The following is a 17,368-nucleotide window of genomic DNA, read 5'->3' on the forward strand; positions in this document are numbered from 1 at the left end:
TCCGAGTAAGGCGACTTATCTTTTTGAAAATGTTTAAGTGAAGATGACGTTATTTCACATTAGAATAAAAAGAAGTCAAAAGATAATTTTCCTCCCACTTTGTAGCTCGCAGTTTTCGTTGCTAATTTTACTCACTTATCGAATTACACAACTATTTATAATCTGCCCAAAATTCAGCACTCGTTTAACAAATAGGTAAATTGTTTTTGTATATGTACAATACTCATCTAGAGAGGTGAAAAATGCTTACTTATGCCAAGGTAAAACACATCGTATATAAATCGTAAACCATTCCTGCCTTTCACTAAGCGACAGCGTTTAAAGTCTAGATTCCTTCTTAGGAGCTAAAAATAATTGCAATTAGAATTAGAATTTGAATTTGGTTTGCAGTGTTTCTTTCTTTGATTTTCGCCACTCGAATGCTTAGCATCTAAATAGTTTCCGTTTCCGTTCCGTTCGCGTTCATCAATTATTGTTTGATAGTTGTTAAGTATTCGCTTAAAAATCACATAATTGCTTGATGAATTCCATAATGTTATTGTGTGTAAAAGAGAGAGTGTGTGTGTGTGTGTGTTTTACCGAGCGTGTCCTTGCTGCAGCTGCTCGAGTGCGTTTACATTTGGGTGCGATTGCGATCCTAGACACAGAGAGTTTCGAAGGAAAAGAAAACGAATTCCACGCGCATCCAAGACGACTTAAATGCAGCCATCCTCTCCTGCATCCGCCTGCCTCTCCTGCTCCGGATACTTGGCTTACAGATGCCCACTGTGCTACCTGCTGGCAGCCAGTAGGAACACCACCAGGCTGAGCAGGTGCCTCATCAGCGACTCCAGGTCAGCGGGACTCGCACTCTGCCTCCTGGCCGAGTTGCACGCATCCGCATCGCTGCAGCTCTGCAGGCAGCCGTGCACGTACCTGGGCAATCATCATAGAAAGATACATTTAATAGGGCTTTCACAACTGCTGTTTACAACTCACTTGTCATCGTAGTAGAACTTTCCGCAGTGCGACATTCTTATAATCTCTGTGTCGGTGGTCAGGGTGCCGCTGTCCAGGGCGCAACCCCTCACTGTTATCGTCTCGCCAGTTCCATCTTGAAAAGGCGGGAGATTCAGTGGGTTATCACCATCATGGGCGCCCAGCGAAGGCATTCACTTACCGTAGTAGCCGGCGATCTTGATGCAGGCGGTGGCCGGAAATAGGCCGTCACGCCCCTTCCGGCCGCCCATGCATGGCGACTCCAAGATGGCCGTTGAGTAGTTGTTGTGAAAGGGATCGTCGCAGGCCTTATTCGCTCCGTTGTAGGACACGCACTTGAAGCAGTCTATGCAGTAGCCTGAAAAATCACATTAAAATCACAGAGATATCATTATACATTGAAATTGAAATTAAATCCGGCAAGTGAATTACATGTAATGGATTCCCTCGAAAATCACTTACCACTTCGAATGAAAAGGCCAAGCAGCAGGGCCAAAATGGCGACGGTCTCCATAATTGAACTGCTCACCGCCATCGTCTGGGCACTCACAGCACTCACACGGGATTCGCAGGACTCACAGGTGGACCAATTGCGGACATTCCTCGGTATTCATTTCACTGCGCCATCTGCAAAAGGGCAGAAACATCCAAAGGGATTAAAATTAACAAGCGAATTGAAGGCTCTTAAAAACTTTTTCGATTTTCCACTGAAATCACTGGCTGAGCGCTCGAGAGCTCATAAAAAGTTGAAACGAAACGAATAGCATAAACGAAGGCAATGGTCATAAAAATGATTATCCACAATCCGCAGAAATGCAATTTCTTTTGAGCAAACGACTGGCAGGCAAGAAAAATTAAAGGTAATAAATTGCAGAACGCATTTTTGACACAATACCTCCCCCGTTTTCCGTCTGTTTCTTTTTTGTTTTCTGCTCCATATTTTTATTGCCGAAGTGTAAATAATTGCTTTTCAGTCGATTTTCGTGTCGAGTGCTGGCCATGTGGTCCCCGAAAGTTGTTTTTCACTACCCGCTCCCCACATTTTGTTGCCTGTTTGTTGTTGCCACTTTTAATGGCCACACTTCGATGGCCCAAGGTGTTGTTGGGTCAACTTTTGGGCAGTGTTTTCCTTCGGTTTTTGTTTTATTTCGGGTCCCATCCTTGGGGTCCCTCGAATTATGACAAATGATCCTGACTTACGGACTGAAACTGTAGCTAAGCTCGAGAAACGCAATTTATGACGGCCCAAATGCCAAGAGCGTGTGGCTTAAAGCAATTTTGGGCGTGACCCATTGAGGCTTTAAAGTATACAAAGTGGACAAGTTAGATCCCTGAATATTTCTGACAGCTCTGGCCACCCAATATATTTCTCTTTCACTGGCTGGCAATCAATTGAAGCGAATCTGTCATCGTGACAGATAAATATTATCATTGCATGGCTGGTGGCTGCTGGCCAAACCAAACAGATATAGCCATCTATCCACTGGCGCTTTGGGTGCAGAGGTCATGTCTGTGGATCAATATTTATTTGCAAATTATGGCTCAACCACACACTTTCCGTGTGGCCCACGGGGCGTATGTGCAACATTTCGGGTAGCCGCAAGTGCTGTGCATTAATTATGCGATTTTGAGTGTTCCCGTGTGTGTTTGTGTGCACGTCGCTCGGTGTTTGATTTCCAGTCCAATCTGTCGAACTGAAGTCGCTCAAATGTGTTCGGCTAATGTAATTAAGTTGCCAGAAGTTGCGTACCAAGAAAAGCACAATAAGTTAAGTAAGTAACAGCGCTAATAAACTCTGACTGAACGCGAATGGTGGAGGTGTAGAAACTTATAATGAAATCCCAAGGCTTACAATGGACATCGAACTGGAGTCTACTGCCAAAGCTATAATTGTGTGGCGCATTTTCATCTATTTGCAAATTAGCCACTAAGCAGTCGAACGAGCTGCCAAACACATTTACCCATCCACCATCCAATTTTGCTCTGGCTGGAAGCCAAGTTGGCCGGAAACGGCATTGTGTGCCAGTGTTGACGGAAACGGATGCTGCTCCCCCGCCTCCAACCCCACCACCTTTTTCCCGCCGCTCCTTGTCTTGGCCAAATGAAGTTTACCTTTTGTTCATTGTGTTTGCCAGCTTTCAATATGCATCACTATCCTACCGGTCGAGGTCCCATAACTACTACAAGCTACACAGTCAGAAATTAGTTCGAAAGCTGCGCAGGTAAATTATTTGAAAAAAAAAAGAATATTTTCCTGAAGCACAATAAATTGGTAAAACATATTATTTGTTATGGTGTTAAGTAATATTAAACAATTTTATCATACTAAATGGAATCCGTAGTGTTCTTCTCGGTGGACAAGGGGCATTGTCTCTCACTGCCAGCCACGAGTCGAAGTGGCCATTGTGCCCGTTTAACGACCATCGGAGGTGGAAAAGTGGCAGGAGTAAAAGGGGTGGAGCAGGAACTGATGAAGGAGAAGGAGAAGTAGAAGGAGCAGGAGCCAAAGCAGGAGCGGCTTTTGTGGCCTCTGCAACTTGGCCGTACTTACTTAATTTTGTCGCTTCGACTGGGCCACAATCGAATCAGCCACGAAGGCAGCCAAGCGGACAGCCCGTCAACTTCCGCTGCCAGCTGCTGCCACAAAACTTTTATGACACTGCCAACGGCAGCCAATGAAGAGCTATGCCCGAGCAATTAAAAGCCTTCAACGTAGCCATTCTCCTTGGCAGGACATTAAATTAGTCCGCCCAGCGAAATTGAATGCTACCCAACGCGGATTGTCGGAATTTTTTAATAAAGTTTGTGCAAGCTAATCGCGTATTCATGGACCAACCAGCTTGGCCCCTGGCGCACATTAAAAATGAAAAATGAAGGCAAAGTTATCCCCGAATCTTCTCCCTTGACAAAGTAGCCCTCTCAATTGTAGGCCATTAATTTCATAATCTGCCTGTAAATGGCAACCCAAGGCTGGCTAGGTGGGTGTGGGTACCTCATTAGGCTCTGGGTCAGCTTTGATTGAGCGACAAACACCTAAGGGTGCGTTTTCGGATGGAGGCAGAAAGCAGCCTCTACATATCAGGGGTGCGTATTTTTTTTTTGTCTCAACTCGAAGTGATTTATTATGATTTCGGCTTTGAGTAAGAGCTTGCCATTTGCGACTATGCCATAATCAATCGATGTAGGGGTCGAACATGTTCCGCCCTCACTCGCTGATGAGGGTGCGGAATTTATGCAGATTTTTTGAGGATAAAATGATTTAATATTTTGCAGATAATGTCATGTCATTGCTCGGATGAATGTGAAAGCATGGCCGCTCTTTTAAGGGATATTACGTCTCACGTGCTCTTAAAGAATTCAAATAAATTTTCGCTATTGCTTGAAAAACAAATATTCACAACCAAAGCTGGCAGTTAATAACAATTTAAAATTGCAAAATGCTATTTTACCGACTTCCGTTTTAATGGCCGACCGAAATTTTCATTTCCTGCTAAAGACTTTGTTGCATACTTTTCGGCGCGCACCAGCAAAAGCACACAGACACACACACACACAGAACACACGTGCATCTAAAAGGTGGCTTACCTTTAATTTGCTTGCACCTGGTTCTCTCGTGGGAGAAATTAATTTCACGCATGTGAGGCTATACACACATATCACCGTACCGTCACTCACACACACACTTCGGCACACACAGTCTCGTTTGAGTTGAATTTGCATAACTGCAGCGTTAGTGCAATTTTCTCGCAAATGGCAAACTGCGAATCGCATTGCAAATTTGCAACTGCAGTTAGCTGAAATTGTGCAGTTGCAGTGAATGTCGTAACCATAACTGTAGGGCGAAAAAATGTTCTATCCCAGTTTGTGACAAAACACAGAAATATATATGAATTTGTAATCAGCAGGCAAATTAAAGAAAATCTTTTCGACCCCCCGTCATAAAACGTTAATGTATATTACACCGAAATTTCCAAGAGGGAAAATTCATTTCTGTGTTGCTGTTCCAGGAAATTTCATTAACATTTGTTGACTTGTTTGCATGACTGCGTTTTTGGCTTTATAATAGTCATGCCCCGAAACTACTCAACATGCAAATTGAATCAATTAAGTGGGCAAATATTTGAGAGCGCTGACCAAGATGATGGCGGCATTTAAGTTTTATGCAGCTCGTAGCTCATCATTCCAGGGTACGTGCCTTCAAGGCCAATTAACTTCTAACGACCTCCACTATTTATGGGCCAAAACTCTCTCCGCTAGATCCTTTTAACAAGCCAGCCAAAATGTCCCGTAGGCACGCAAAGCTATGGGAAATTGGTCACCGGAATGAAGGTCGATTTATGGCCGGGTCAAAAAGAGCTTACGATGATATGGGTTCCATATGCGTGTCACAAAGTGCGGCTATTGGCCAATGTCGAGACATTTGCAGTGCAGCTTATGGCCAAGCTCACCGTTAGTTAAGTGTTTAAGTGTTTTTCTGTTTTAAGCTTTTCAATCAATGAAATTCTGACGGCGCCGTCCCGAGCTAAATATATTTTCTGTTCTGTTTTTTGGAGGCATTAAATCGTGTAATCCTGTTATACGTGACCATGAGCACCGCAGATATAAAATGCATGGCGGCAGGAAGTCTGAATGCGAAGCCACAAATGCGGATCGAATCAATTACCAAGGGGATGACAGCAATCAGCTTCATGGAAATGCCTCTATTTGAAAATCGGGCTTAATAGCCAGGATCTATTAGACTCGTGTGCCATTTCAATGGCCTTTAAATCAAGAAACTTATTTAATATTTCCTATTTAAGAACCGCAATTACTGGCAAATACTCAATCCAATACCAGAACTCATCTAAGCAAGACTTGGCCCCATTTTCAGCTTTTTAAGCCTGTGACTGGAGGCCAATAGCCACTTCAAAGGCACTGCTAGAGATAAGAGCAAAAAGCCACAGACTGCATATTCCTAGATGGCGAACTTTTTGAATTTCATGCAAAATAGCTCGGTACTGGGTGCCAATAGCTCGCCACCCCTTCACCACCCCTTCTGTGTTGTTTTCCAGGAAAACTCTGAGTGTGATGGTGTTGTCAGACAATGCGTGCCACCTTCAAAGTCGTTGACATCGATTCGAGCACTATATACACACCCGTTGTGAAAAGTGTGCGTCTATTTCTATGCAGTGTTCAATGACTCTCAACCGCAATTGATTGAGCAGCCACCACCGATGCTCTTCTATATCCTCTGTTATCTGACACTTTTTTTATTGGATCTCGATGATTCCAATGCTCACACGCCTCGGTGGTCAAAGGGAGCAGTCAACAGGTGCAAATCCATTCAGTTGGCTGAGGTTTCTCGGAAGCCCATTTAGTTGACCTTTTCGCAGTTTATAGTCGGGTTGTTTTCGGTAGCTTTAAGTTTGCTCGCTGCCAGCGCAGTTCGCTTAGGCATTTGAATAAACTTATATTTGCCATTTATAATCTCCAAAATTTCTCTATTTAATTAGCGTTGACTGCTCAAGTAAATGATGGAACAACAGCAAAGACGGCCAGTCGTAGTTTATAAGTTAGCAAGCAATCTAAATTTTTAAGCAATTCCATGAATAACAAAGCAGCAATCAACACATTGTGCAAAGCGACCATGGCCAAAAGGGAAAAGTTCTCTATTTGTATCTTCTGCTCTTCGAATTTGCCGGCAACTTCAGTCAAAGAAACTCAATTTAAAGTCGGGTGTGTGTGTTTGCACTGGCATGACTGAATGACATATTGAATAACTGAGTGAGCTGTCTCACGCAGCCCGACGAAAGGGAAAACTTTTAGAGCGAAAAACAGAAAGTAATTCGAGCCAACCAACCAGGCAATTCATTTTATGCAGACACCTCTGGGTTACAGCCATTCCATTCCATTCCTTTCCCGTTGGGATGCCCCACATACCATCGTGTTAAGTCCGGTTAATTAATGCGCCCTTAACCGGAAAAAACAATTCTGCAAATGGGGAAATTTAAACTTTCCACATACATACATACATAGGCGTTGGGGCACTTAAATTGGCTTGTCGACTTGGTATTTTTGTGGTTTTTAGCTCGATGGAAATGGATGCCAGGCTTCTAAGCCACAAACTTTCAGAAACTGTTTCACACATTGTCTGTTTTTTTTAAAAAGTACCCCTGCAGAATTTAATTGAATCATTGTAATAAGAAATAAAGGTAAAAAAGAGCAGCAATCGCCTTATTTGAAATAAAGTTCATACATATATGACACAGGTAGCCACAATGTAGCCTTCGCAAATAAAAAAGAGTTAAAAGCCAAAATGGGACGACATTTTATTTCCTTTTAGGAATTTTACCCAGGCAATTTTCATTGTCATCCGTAGCTTCCTCATGCTTCCTCGTGGTAATTCATTTATTTTTATTATATCAAGTTAATTTACCAAGTAATGTGTGTGTTTGTTTCATATGGATAAAAGTTACGCTTGAAGGGGAATCCTAACTATCACATAAAAGGCTTTCTCATCAGACAAAGTGCATTCAGGGCAACCAACAACTGCAAGCATATTGTGGCAACGAGTTAGTGGAGAAAAAGAACTAACTAACCACAAAGTGCGCCCCTAGAGTTTCTTCGTTTTTTTCTTTTCTACGTTTTTCCAGTTTTATTTGAATGCATATTTATTTTAATTTGAACCAGCCAAGCGGCACAGCAAATTTTTCATTTCTCCCATCCATGTTTGCAACAATAACTTCGAGAATGCCGCAAAGTATGCAACTGCATAGTTGCGAGTTCTCTTCATCAAAGTGGGGAAATCCTTTGCTTTGGAGTTGCCTTTCCTCACAGAAGAAGTCTTTCACAGAAGTAAAATCAAACTTTAAGATTTCTATGGTTGAAATGGTAAGTGAACTTTACATTATTACTAATTAATTTAATATTGTACCAAATACTTGTTAATTAACTTATTTCCTGCTTAAACGTTTACTATATTCATTAGGAGGGCAAACGGAAAATCTTTGTTCTGAATATATTCATAATGAAACTGCGCAAAAAAAACAATTCAATTTCTTTGCGCACGAAAATGCAAAAATAATTAAGGCGTGCTCCGAACAAATAATGAACTTGCTAAACATTTTTTCATTTTGCTCAAGTGAGACAAGGTGAAAACAGCATGAAATTACGAAACGGCGCTGAAAATGTAAAAAGTTGTTGCCATTTAGAAAGAAGTTTTTACTGAAGAACTTGTTCGCAAGAAGTGAGGCAAAGTTTTTCAATAAGCGGGCTTGCCAGCAGCAAGGCAAAGTGAATTCAGTCAAACGCACGATGAACAAGTTAACAAAAAACTACACAAATGTGGCAAGCTTAGCTCGGCCGGAGAAAAAATACGGAGCTCCCTCAAGCAAGTAATCAACAGAAATGGCGGCCAGGACCAACATGCATTATAACTTAAGTCAATAAAAATAATTGAAAATCCACAGCAGCGGAAGTGGGAGTAATGAACCCAACAGTCATATCGACGTCCTTTTCCCGATGGAAGTGAAAGGCAACGCCTTCATTGCTTGTAGTCCACAATATCGAAATAAAATCGAAGTCACCACAAACAAAAGGTATGGGAGTTTGGAGTTTATTGACGCATTGACGGCACGCAATAAAAACAGGGTCGAGGCATAAAAAATCAGCGGAAAACGCAAGGAAAACCGGAAGTTGTCGGCGGCGGAAACTTGAGGCCTCCAGTTGAGCGAAAGGTTTGAAATAAATAAAACATCAGTTGACGTTGTCAGTTTTGCGGGTGAAATAAAAATAAGTATGCTGCAGGCGATTGATGGTTTGACTTCCGATACTAAAGGGGTTACGACATCGAATTTGTACGTATTTTTCAGGACACGATATGTGTGGATTTGCCAACAATCCCTTTCCATGTTTATTTTAAAGCTTGATTGTTTCATCACTTAATTGAAGCGCATACTCCATACGATAGTAAACTATGAGTTAAATGTGCAAATGATCAAAGCCCATTGCTATTGCAATTGGTTGTCATGCTGAAATTAACCGCATTACAAGCAATTTAATACAAACAACATTTATTTCAGCCGCATCATCAAAAATGTGTTAAATTAATAAATTCCATATAATTTTTATACACAAAGCTGTTTTCATATAATTTCAATATTCAGCGCTGTTGTGCCACATAAAAAGCGAGTCGAACAAAAGGCAGGATAATTTTCATTTTTTTTTCTTTTGTGCATGCATTATGCAAAACCCATCAGAGGCGAAACGCACACTTTAGTTAATAAAAGCCAACGCACGGATATTTAATTTTCGTTAAGCAAAGTGAACAAAGGCTGGCGGAGGAAATCCATCCGATGATTGGCATTGTTGTTAAACGGTTCCATAAAAATATGGCTTTAATCGCAATGGAGTGGCCTCATCGCCTCATTTTGTCCGGAAATCGACCTGACCTGCTGTCATTTTTGGCTGACTCTGCTCCTTTTATATTTTTGGAGCACGATCCAGGAATAGACAAGGCAACTTGTGGCAAAAGTTTGCGGCTCCGGCCAAAACCAACCCATTTTCCGGATTTTCACCACCGGATTTTCTAGCCACCGAAGTGGGTCAAACTGCAAACGGCAGGTTTGAAAAAGGTAGGCAATTGGGAGTTCTTGAGTACAAAAAAAAAAAAAACTAGACAGTAGACAAGACTCGAAACGATGCTGACAGCTTAAATCTACATCAATTGATAACTGTCAAACTTAAATTCAACAACCTCATACTTTTCCATCGGTAATTGAAGTTGTTAAAGTACACAATTAAGCAGAGTACATAAATTTTCTTCAGCCTAACAAAATGTTCATTATAAATAATCCATTTGTTTTCATATAGTCCATTTGAAAAATAAAATTAAATAATTTACAGAAACGACCAAGCGGAAAATGGTGGCTACTATGCTAAGTGAGCAGAATAAATTAACAAACATCCAAGTGAAAATAAACAGTTTGGCATAAATATTCAAGGATAAATAAATCAAAGCTAAAGAGAGAAATGCTCATTTAAAGAATGAAAAAATAGTCCATTTATCTTCTCGTTTTCTCAATAGAGAACACAGTAAACTTCATGCAAAATAAGGTTAGAAAGCGAAGCAGAGAAGATATTTATACTGAAACACAAATCATATCCTTCCTAACCGGAAGTTATCTGCAGAGTGCAAATTTGTAACTCATCTTCCTGTTTCCACTTTCTGCCGAGAACTTTTCTTGCCTTTAATTAACGTAGCTGTAGTCGTACTTCACTTAGCTGTTTTCCAGGATACTTGGGTGTAGATCCCATGCCTCGATTGAATTTTGTGTACCTTTTTAACAAACATGGCTAGTGAGGAGCCTATAAGCTTCTTAAATCGCCAGGTGAACAGGCCAGTGAAGGCACTTTCTGCTGTTTACCTGCCAGTTAATTTGCATAATGCTGGGCATTGGACGAGCATGGGCACTTATTTGCCGAACGCTTCTGCCTGGGCACTAGATTTTCCTGTAAAGTCTTCATTTGTCAACAATTTTTCATCCCTAATGAGGCACTTCCACTGCCCACACGCAAATGAGTTCGTTACCGTGAGGGCAGAAAATGAATATCAAATACTTTATTTAAATGTCGGACAACACCGTTCAGTGCGACATTAATGTACGCAACTTAAGACTTCATTTTTTCTTGTCTTATGCCAACCTTTCCTGTTTGGGCGAAGGAAATTTGGTTGTCACCAAGTTAAATTGATGAGCAATAGCTTCTCAACACAAAATACGGGAGTTAGGGAAGTTCTTATTGCTGAAAACTGAGTAAAAATAAGTGTGTTCTGCTACTTTAAAATCTTTAGCCATGATTAAAAAAAAAATCTGCAATAAGTGCGTAAACGTGTATTAAAAGTGTTTCTTGCAAGGAGCTATTACTGGCAGTCAAAAAAACAGTGAAGGGATAAAGCGAAGAATAAAAGGGTCTGAAACTGACGATTGGGTGGCACTTGTAGACATTGATTGGGTGAAAATCGATAGCATTACAAGGAAACTGGGTCGCCGACGGGAAGACCCAACTTGTAATCGAAAAGCTTATACCACATTCTCAATATTCAATTACCAGTGTCCGGCAAAGGTCCCACCATCCACGCAGTTGGCCAATTCCACTGTCCGGGGTGAGAATGCTAGACAGGCCAAACGATGGGTTTGTGGAGGTCCTTTGGTCCCGTCTGCTTCTGGTCTCTTTGTTGTCCTTGCTGGCACGCACAATTACGCGGAAAATAGCGAAACTGCAGGCGGCGTGAGCGAAAAAGGGCAACGGGAAAAACGACAGGGCGTATACGTGATGTTTGCCTTGGGGCCAAAAGTCGGCGAAATCGAGGATTTTCAGATGAGAGCTTTATCGATGCGGGTCAGTCACTGAAATCTATCGAATTTCATGCTTTCAACTGATTTTAATACAGAGAGAATACACATAGTATGAATTGAAATCCCTTTTTACTTAAAAATATAGTAACTGTGTTAAACTATAAAACGTATACAGCAATAAAAGTGTTAAGTGTAAAATCATGTACCAAATATATATAAAGATAAAACAAATATACAGACATAAGTGCGTGTTTTTCTATTTTTATTTCCCATTTTCAGCTGAAATAACGTGGCAGCAAAGATTAGTGCTCGTTGATTTTTATTTGCCCAAATTAAGTTTATCTAAAAACACTTTTATCAAAAAAAGAGAAATACGTGTGTAGCGCAAACGTCGCGTGTGACCAAGGACAATATAAGCCGACGACTTCAGCGTCTCATGCATGTTTTGTGTGAAACCAATAGCAATAAATTTTCCTAGGCAAGCACGAAGTTCTTATTTACACTCTCTACACAGAGAGAAAGAAAAAAACAAATGAGAAAAGGGAGAACAACACCACCCTGGTATTTTGCTGGCTTTATGAAATTCAAATTTTATTACAGGCAAGATGAACCCTGGAATTGAGTTTCAGTTTGAAATAAAACAAAACAAAATTATATGCATGAGTTTTTCTTCAAGAATATGCAAACAAGTTTACAGCTTAGCCGTCGGCATTTTGAAACATGGCCTTTCATATCAAAATGAAGAAAAAACTTGAATGCAAAATGTCAACTTTCGATTTCATTAAGTTGACTCAATTTAAATTTGAAAGCAAACAAAATTGTTTTTTACACTCCTGTAATGCTATGCCCTTTCTAATGCTTAATATTTTCTTATAAATTTTTTTTTAAAAACGAGTTTGTCAATTTCTTGCAAATGCAAAAACGATCTGAAAAATGAAATTCAATTGCTATCGTTTTCTAATGTCACACCTTCTCCATAATTTTTGGAATGGGTTTCTACACATGCCATCAGTACGTTTTTCTCGTATTAAATTTCGTTTTAATTGCAAAATTCTTGTTTGGAATTTTAATCCATGGTGAATGGTTTCGCAACCCAAAAACCTTTCATATGGAAAAGCTGTTATAAATAAGCTTTTACTACTTGTTATAGATTCGGCTGCTTTGATTAATTGTTGATGTCACTAATGATTTTATGTCACCGGCTGATGTTTGACTGCCGAAAAAACGTCATTTGATTTAATGGCTTTCCAATTCCAAAGTTTTTAAGTTGTTTTTCAACGTGTGTGTGTGTTGCTCTATTTATGCGTCGTTAAATGCATACACATCAGAATGCAAATTGAAATCTAAATAAAAAGCCAAACTTTTCTTGTTTCAAAATGTGAGCTACAAGCCGACAAGCAAAAACAAGCGAATTTGGCAGGGAGTCGAATACAAAATACACAAAATGTTGAAAATGTTGTTAATGCTTTGTGCTGTCATTTCAGTTGAACATTTCAACAAATTTGGTTTTTATGACAGCCAAATGTGTGCGTAATTATTCCTGTCGAATGTCGGAATGGACGCTAAGGGACCTTGGTCAGACTTGGCAGGAAAATTGCCCCGAACAATTATTATGATGGCTGATAAGCCTCACGCACACTCTCAGACACTCTCACCCACTCGCCCACAAACACACGTGCACTCGCTCGTGTGTAGTAAAAGAGTGGAGTTGGAATTTGCTTTGCTACGTGACTACTGGTAATTTTCGTGCACATTGCGTATACGTAATGTGACGCCGGTCCCAACTAAATGGCCCTGCCGCCATACTAACGCACGACATTTGCAAGGGCTTTGGTGCCCCTTCAGGTTTCATGCACAGCGAGAAAAACTCAAGTCAATCCAAAACTTATTTAGTGTAAAAATGTTCGGAGTTCAAAGTAAGAAGTAAAAATACTTTTTTGTAATAATTTATTGAATTTACTAAGCTCCCTCGTTGTTTTTGTAGATTGAATGTATTTATTAAATCACCTTTTTTTCTCGGTGTAGGTTTTTGTGCGCTTTTTTTCCTTACCCCTCTTATTGTCGCCTTTGCCCTCGTTATTTCGCCATTTATGCGACTACCTTTTCGTCCCACCCTTTTCCACTGGTACCATAATGTTGCCTGCTTTTCCACGCAATTTTGTTGAGTCTTTCGGTTTCTTTTATTGTTTTATTTTTATTGTTTATTACCGCATTATTTCTTTTTTTTGTTTTTCGTGTGCGTTCATGCACTTTCCCTCATTTTTGGCACCAAGTGCACTGTCAAAGGTAAACAAGAGCTGAGAAAATTTTGCTGATACATTGTCAGCTTATTAAATATGCCAACGGACGGAACAAGGGCTGGTAAATACAAGTATATTGAAAATACATATATACTGAGTGAAGGCGGTGATAATCCTGGGAACTTGGGTTAATTGATTTTCGTAAAAGTTTGAAAACCAAATTACAAGGAGTAATCAGAAATTCTTTTAATGGATCCAAACAACTTTGCTTAGATGAAAAGCATGATTACTGACTTCACAAGAATATTTTCGCTTGTGTTCCAACGTGGCAAAGCTTAACCTAATTAAATAATTCCTGGCACGTTTCGAATCTGAATCAATTTTATTTAATTACACACTTATGTACAATCTCAGAGAATGCTTTAGATATTTTTGGCACTGGGCATCATCAATTTCCCAAGGTCTTAGCCGGATAAGCAATCTTTCGCTTATGGTGATTAAATCACATAATTGATGAGCATGCTCCAATGTTATACGCCGTCTGGTTTTTTCCAGATGAAACAACAATAAGTGTTTGAATCCACATCGTCTTTAAACCACATACAAGAGCGTGAAATTCATGAAAAAAACTGTTGATTATAATGGGGGAAAAGCCACTTGACTTATTTCTTTTTCAAGCATCTCATTAAAATGCTTTTCCTTTAAATATAGGGCTTACAAATTAGTTTTATTCTGAGATTGGGCTTATAAATTTTGATTATAAAAACTTCGTTGAGATGTTCGCAAAAACACATGAGACAAAAAGTTCGGGTACCTGATGTTATGCGTATAAATTTAAATATTTCGCAAAATAAGTTGGGAGATGCACAAAATCTAAAACTTTTTACTTAAGAACTCATACCATTTAACTATGTATATTTCAGCCGATTTGCTATTACTTAAGAAACACTTTGCAATCTGAAGCTGATATTTATAAATCCGTTTTTTTCACACCCACGTGTCGCTTTGAAGTTCGTTACGTAGTTTTAAAAGTATATGTTTTTTTCAATATTCAGTTGCGAACTGTTACGGTGCGAATCGGATGAAAGCCGCATGAGAACTGAATTTTTATCGGACAGACAGCGGCGTCGACTGCGATGCCGAATAAGTCGGACAATTTTGGAGTCTGCGCAGGAAATACGCCGTGAAAATGAAAACAAACTTAACCCGTAGAATGGTTTTGTGCCTGAAATTACAGTCAAGGGAAAACACAAAAACTGCCAGTACATTTTAGATTAGTAAATTTGCATTTAAACTTGCCAAAAAAAAATAATATATTAAATATTGATAAAAAAAAATATAATGATTAAATTTAATTTTTCCAAGGAATATTTTTTAGGTTTCTAATATCAAGTCGAAAAATTATTTATCTCTGAATTTTCCTGTACTCAAAATCTGGGCAGAATGTTTATCTTCAGGCTAGGTGTTTTGACTCACTTATTGGCCAATGGAAAAACCGCTTAGTATATACAATCTCAGGTACTTCACAGCGGCAAAATATTCATTTCAATGGAATATACTTCTGAACTTAATTGAGTGCACTGCTTACAAATTTATTTTTCGTGCATTGCTTAGCCTGGAATTTGTTCTGTATTTTCTTTGTTTTCGCTCTTCTATTTTTAAATTTCGCTGTTTACATTGCGGTGAGTACAGCCAGAGCAACAGCAATGCAATGGATCGTTTAATGATACCAAGAAAGGTAAAACATTGTACATATATCTAATACTACAGATGCAACGAAGGGCATTAAAATAAACTGCTGCCAATTTAGCATAGATAGCCTTCCTAAGCTTTTTATGCAAAACTCTTGAGCTAAATAGGGAGTTTTCTGCCATCCCTGCTAATTTGATTGTCATCTGCTGAATTATTCATTGGCTTACTGTCGACTCTTTAAGTTTTGTTGTTGAATGGCGAACTATATTAACTGTATTTGTTACAAAATTATGCCTGAAATGCTCATTAATTAAAAAATAACACTAAGATACTTAGGGGAATCCCAAGATCTGGAATATACATGGAATAAGACCCGAAAACGGCACATCCACACCCATTATCTGTTATCAATTACCCAATAAATCACGATGGCCAGGTGATTGTATTGCGTGCTCTCGAGAAGATTCAGTGAATCTCAAATTTGCAGCGACTAATTGGTACAAATATAAGGACTAATATATGTATGGCTTAGAACACAGAAATGCCGAGCAGCCTAGAAAAACATTAGCATCGAGATTCTGATGAGATAACAAAATAAATAGACTTGTTTGCTGCCTGAAATTTAATGGAAACTCGCAATGTAAATAAGTTCTTTATTCGGTTGAACTTGTACATATATGCTTCACTCTGCAGTTTATTTGGCTTGCTTGGGTTTCTAACGAGTCCATTTAATCCGGCTACTTGAATGCAAACAAAGAAATAATGCTTTGCTGGCAACTTTACAACAGTGTGAAGTGGTAAAGTGGTTCGCCAGGCTCATTAATTTTACTCAGCCGGAGATGAATAATGAGTTGGTTTTCAGGGGGCCACTCAGACATAAAATATAAAACTCGTACGTGGTCAAGCCAACAATCTGCATTTTAAGCCGCAAAAAGCTCACTTTTCCCTGTGTGCGAAAATGTGGCAGGACATTTTTAGTTGCTCGTGGTGTCCGTTCCGTCCTGTCCTGATTGCTGCCTTCTGGCAGCAGCATTTTCTTTTTATTTTTGTTTCAGTCCAAAATAAGAACAGAAGCTGCTGAAATTCATTCAAACTTGTCTGGGTGACTTTCTCCTCTGTGATTCTGTCTCCTTTGCGTCTCGGCCAGCGCCCTTCTCTCCTGCCAATTACAAAAGTTGGAAATTGTTGCAGTTCTCGTTTTTGTTGCATTGTTTGTTTATGTCTCCGGTGCATTTTGTACGTATTCTTTTCTCCCTGACCATTTTTGCTTTCCTTTGGAACTTGAACCTATAAAGGCAGAGTTTTCGGTGCCTTATAGTGTGGGTTGAATGCAATTTAAAAAGGACTGCAAATAAATTGGAAATATATTTAAAACAAACATTTCACAAATGTCTTTATCATTTCATTGTAATGCAAAATGTTTAAGAATTATTTTCTTCGTTTCCTAACAACACAAATTCCTCTTTTCTATCTCTCGTTTTTCTGTATATTGGGTGAATCATATTGCTAAATCAGCGAAAGCAATTTGATTCTGCTTTTAATTGGCTCTCCTTACATTCCATTGTTGGTATTTTTTGCGTGTTTTGAGTGCCTCTTATATGAACTCACCCCATTCACTTTTGTTCTCTACATGATCTCTTTACTGTTCCAGTTTTATTTTGATTATAATCTTGATGTATTTATTTACCAAATCGATAAAATCTTCATTCTTATTAAACAAAAGGAAAAGAGTTGCCGCTATCCAAATTATTTGGAAAAATCTTAAATGCGAACGCGATGTTTCAGTCGGCTGCGTAAAGATAAAAGAAAAATGTCCTTTTGGGAAAATTAAAAAATAAAGATAATTAAATGCAGGTCTCTAGTGGCTTTCTGTGCGGTTTCCGCCACGTTGGACTTACTGCACTTGGTTTGATGAGTAATCCCTGCCAGTCTGCAACCAACATTTATTCCCTGTTGGCTGTCATTTTCCACGGACGTGGCCAAGTCTGCCGCAATGAGAAAACATTAAAGTATAATGTCCGCTGACATATATTTCGCTTATTTTTCCGCATCTTAAGATTTACTCGGTACCGAACCGATTGTTGAAATAATAAAGAGAAGTTATTGGCGCAGTGCGCCTTAAAT

At 39.4% G+C, this 17,368-nt stretch overlaps 1 protein-coding gene across 1 annotated transcript; it reads right to left on the bottom strand.

The window, feature by feature from the left end:
* Positions 1-117: 117 nt before the first annotated feature.
* Positions 118-14,635, bottom strand: LOC120452521. Its single transcript, XM_039636776.1, has 5 exons — positions 14,454-14,635; positions 1,441-1,605; positions 1,160-1,336; positions 979-1,093; positions 118-915 (listed from the first exon to the last, which is right to left on the bottom strand). The coding sequence occupies exons 2-5, from the start codon at positions 1,511-1,513 to the stop codon at positions 771-773; spliced, it is 510 nt and encodes a 169-aa protein (XP_039492710.1). The 5' UTR covers positions 1,514-1,605; positions 14,454-14,635; the 3' UTR covers positions 118-770.
* Between the last annotated feature and the right edge of the window lie 2,733 nt (positions 14,636-17,368).

This window comes from Drosophila santomea, chromosome 3R (assembly GCF_016746245.2).
Source record: "Drosophila santomea strain STO CAGO 1482 chromosome 3R, Prin_Dsan_1.1, whole genome shotgun sequence".
Classification (NCBI taxonomy): Eukaryota; Metazoa; Arthropoda; class Insecta; order Diptera; family Drosophilidae; genus Drosophila; species Drosophila santomea.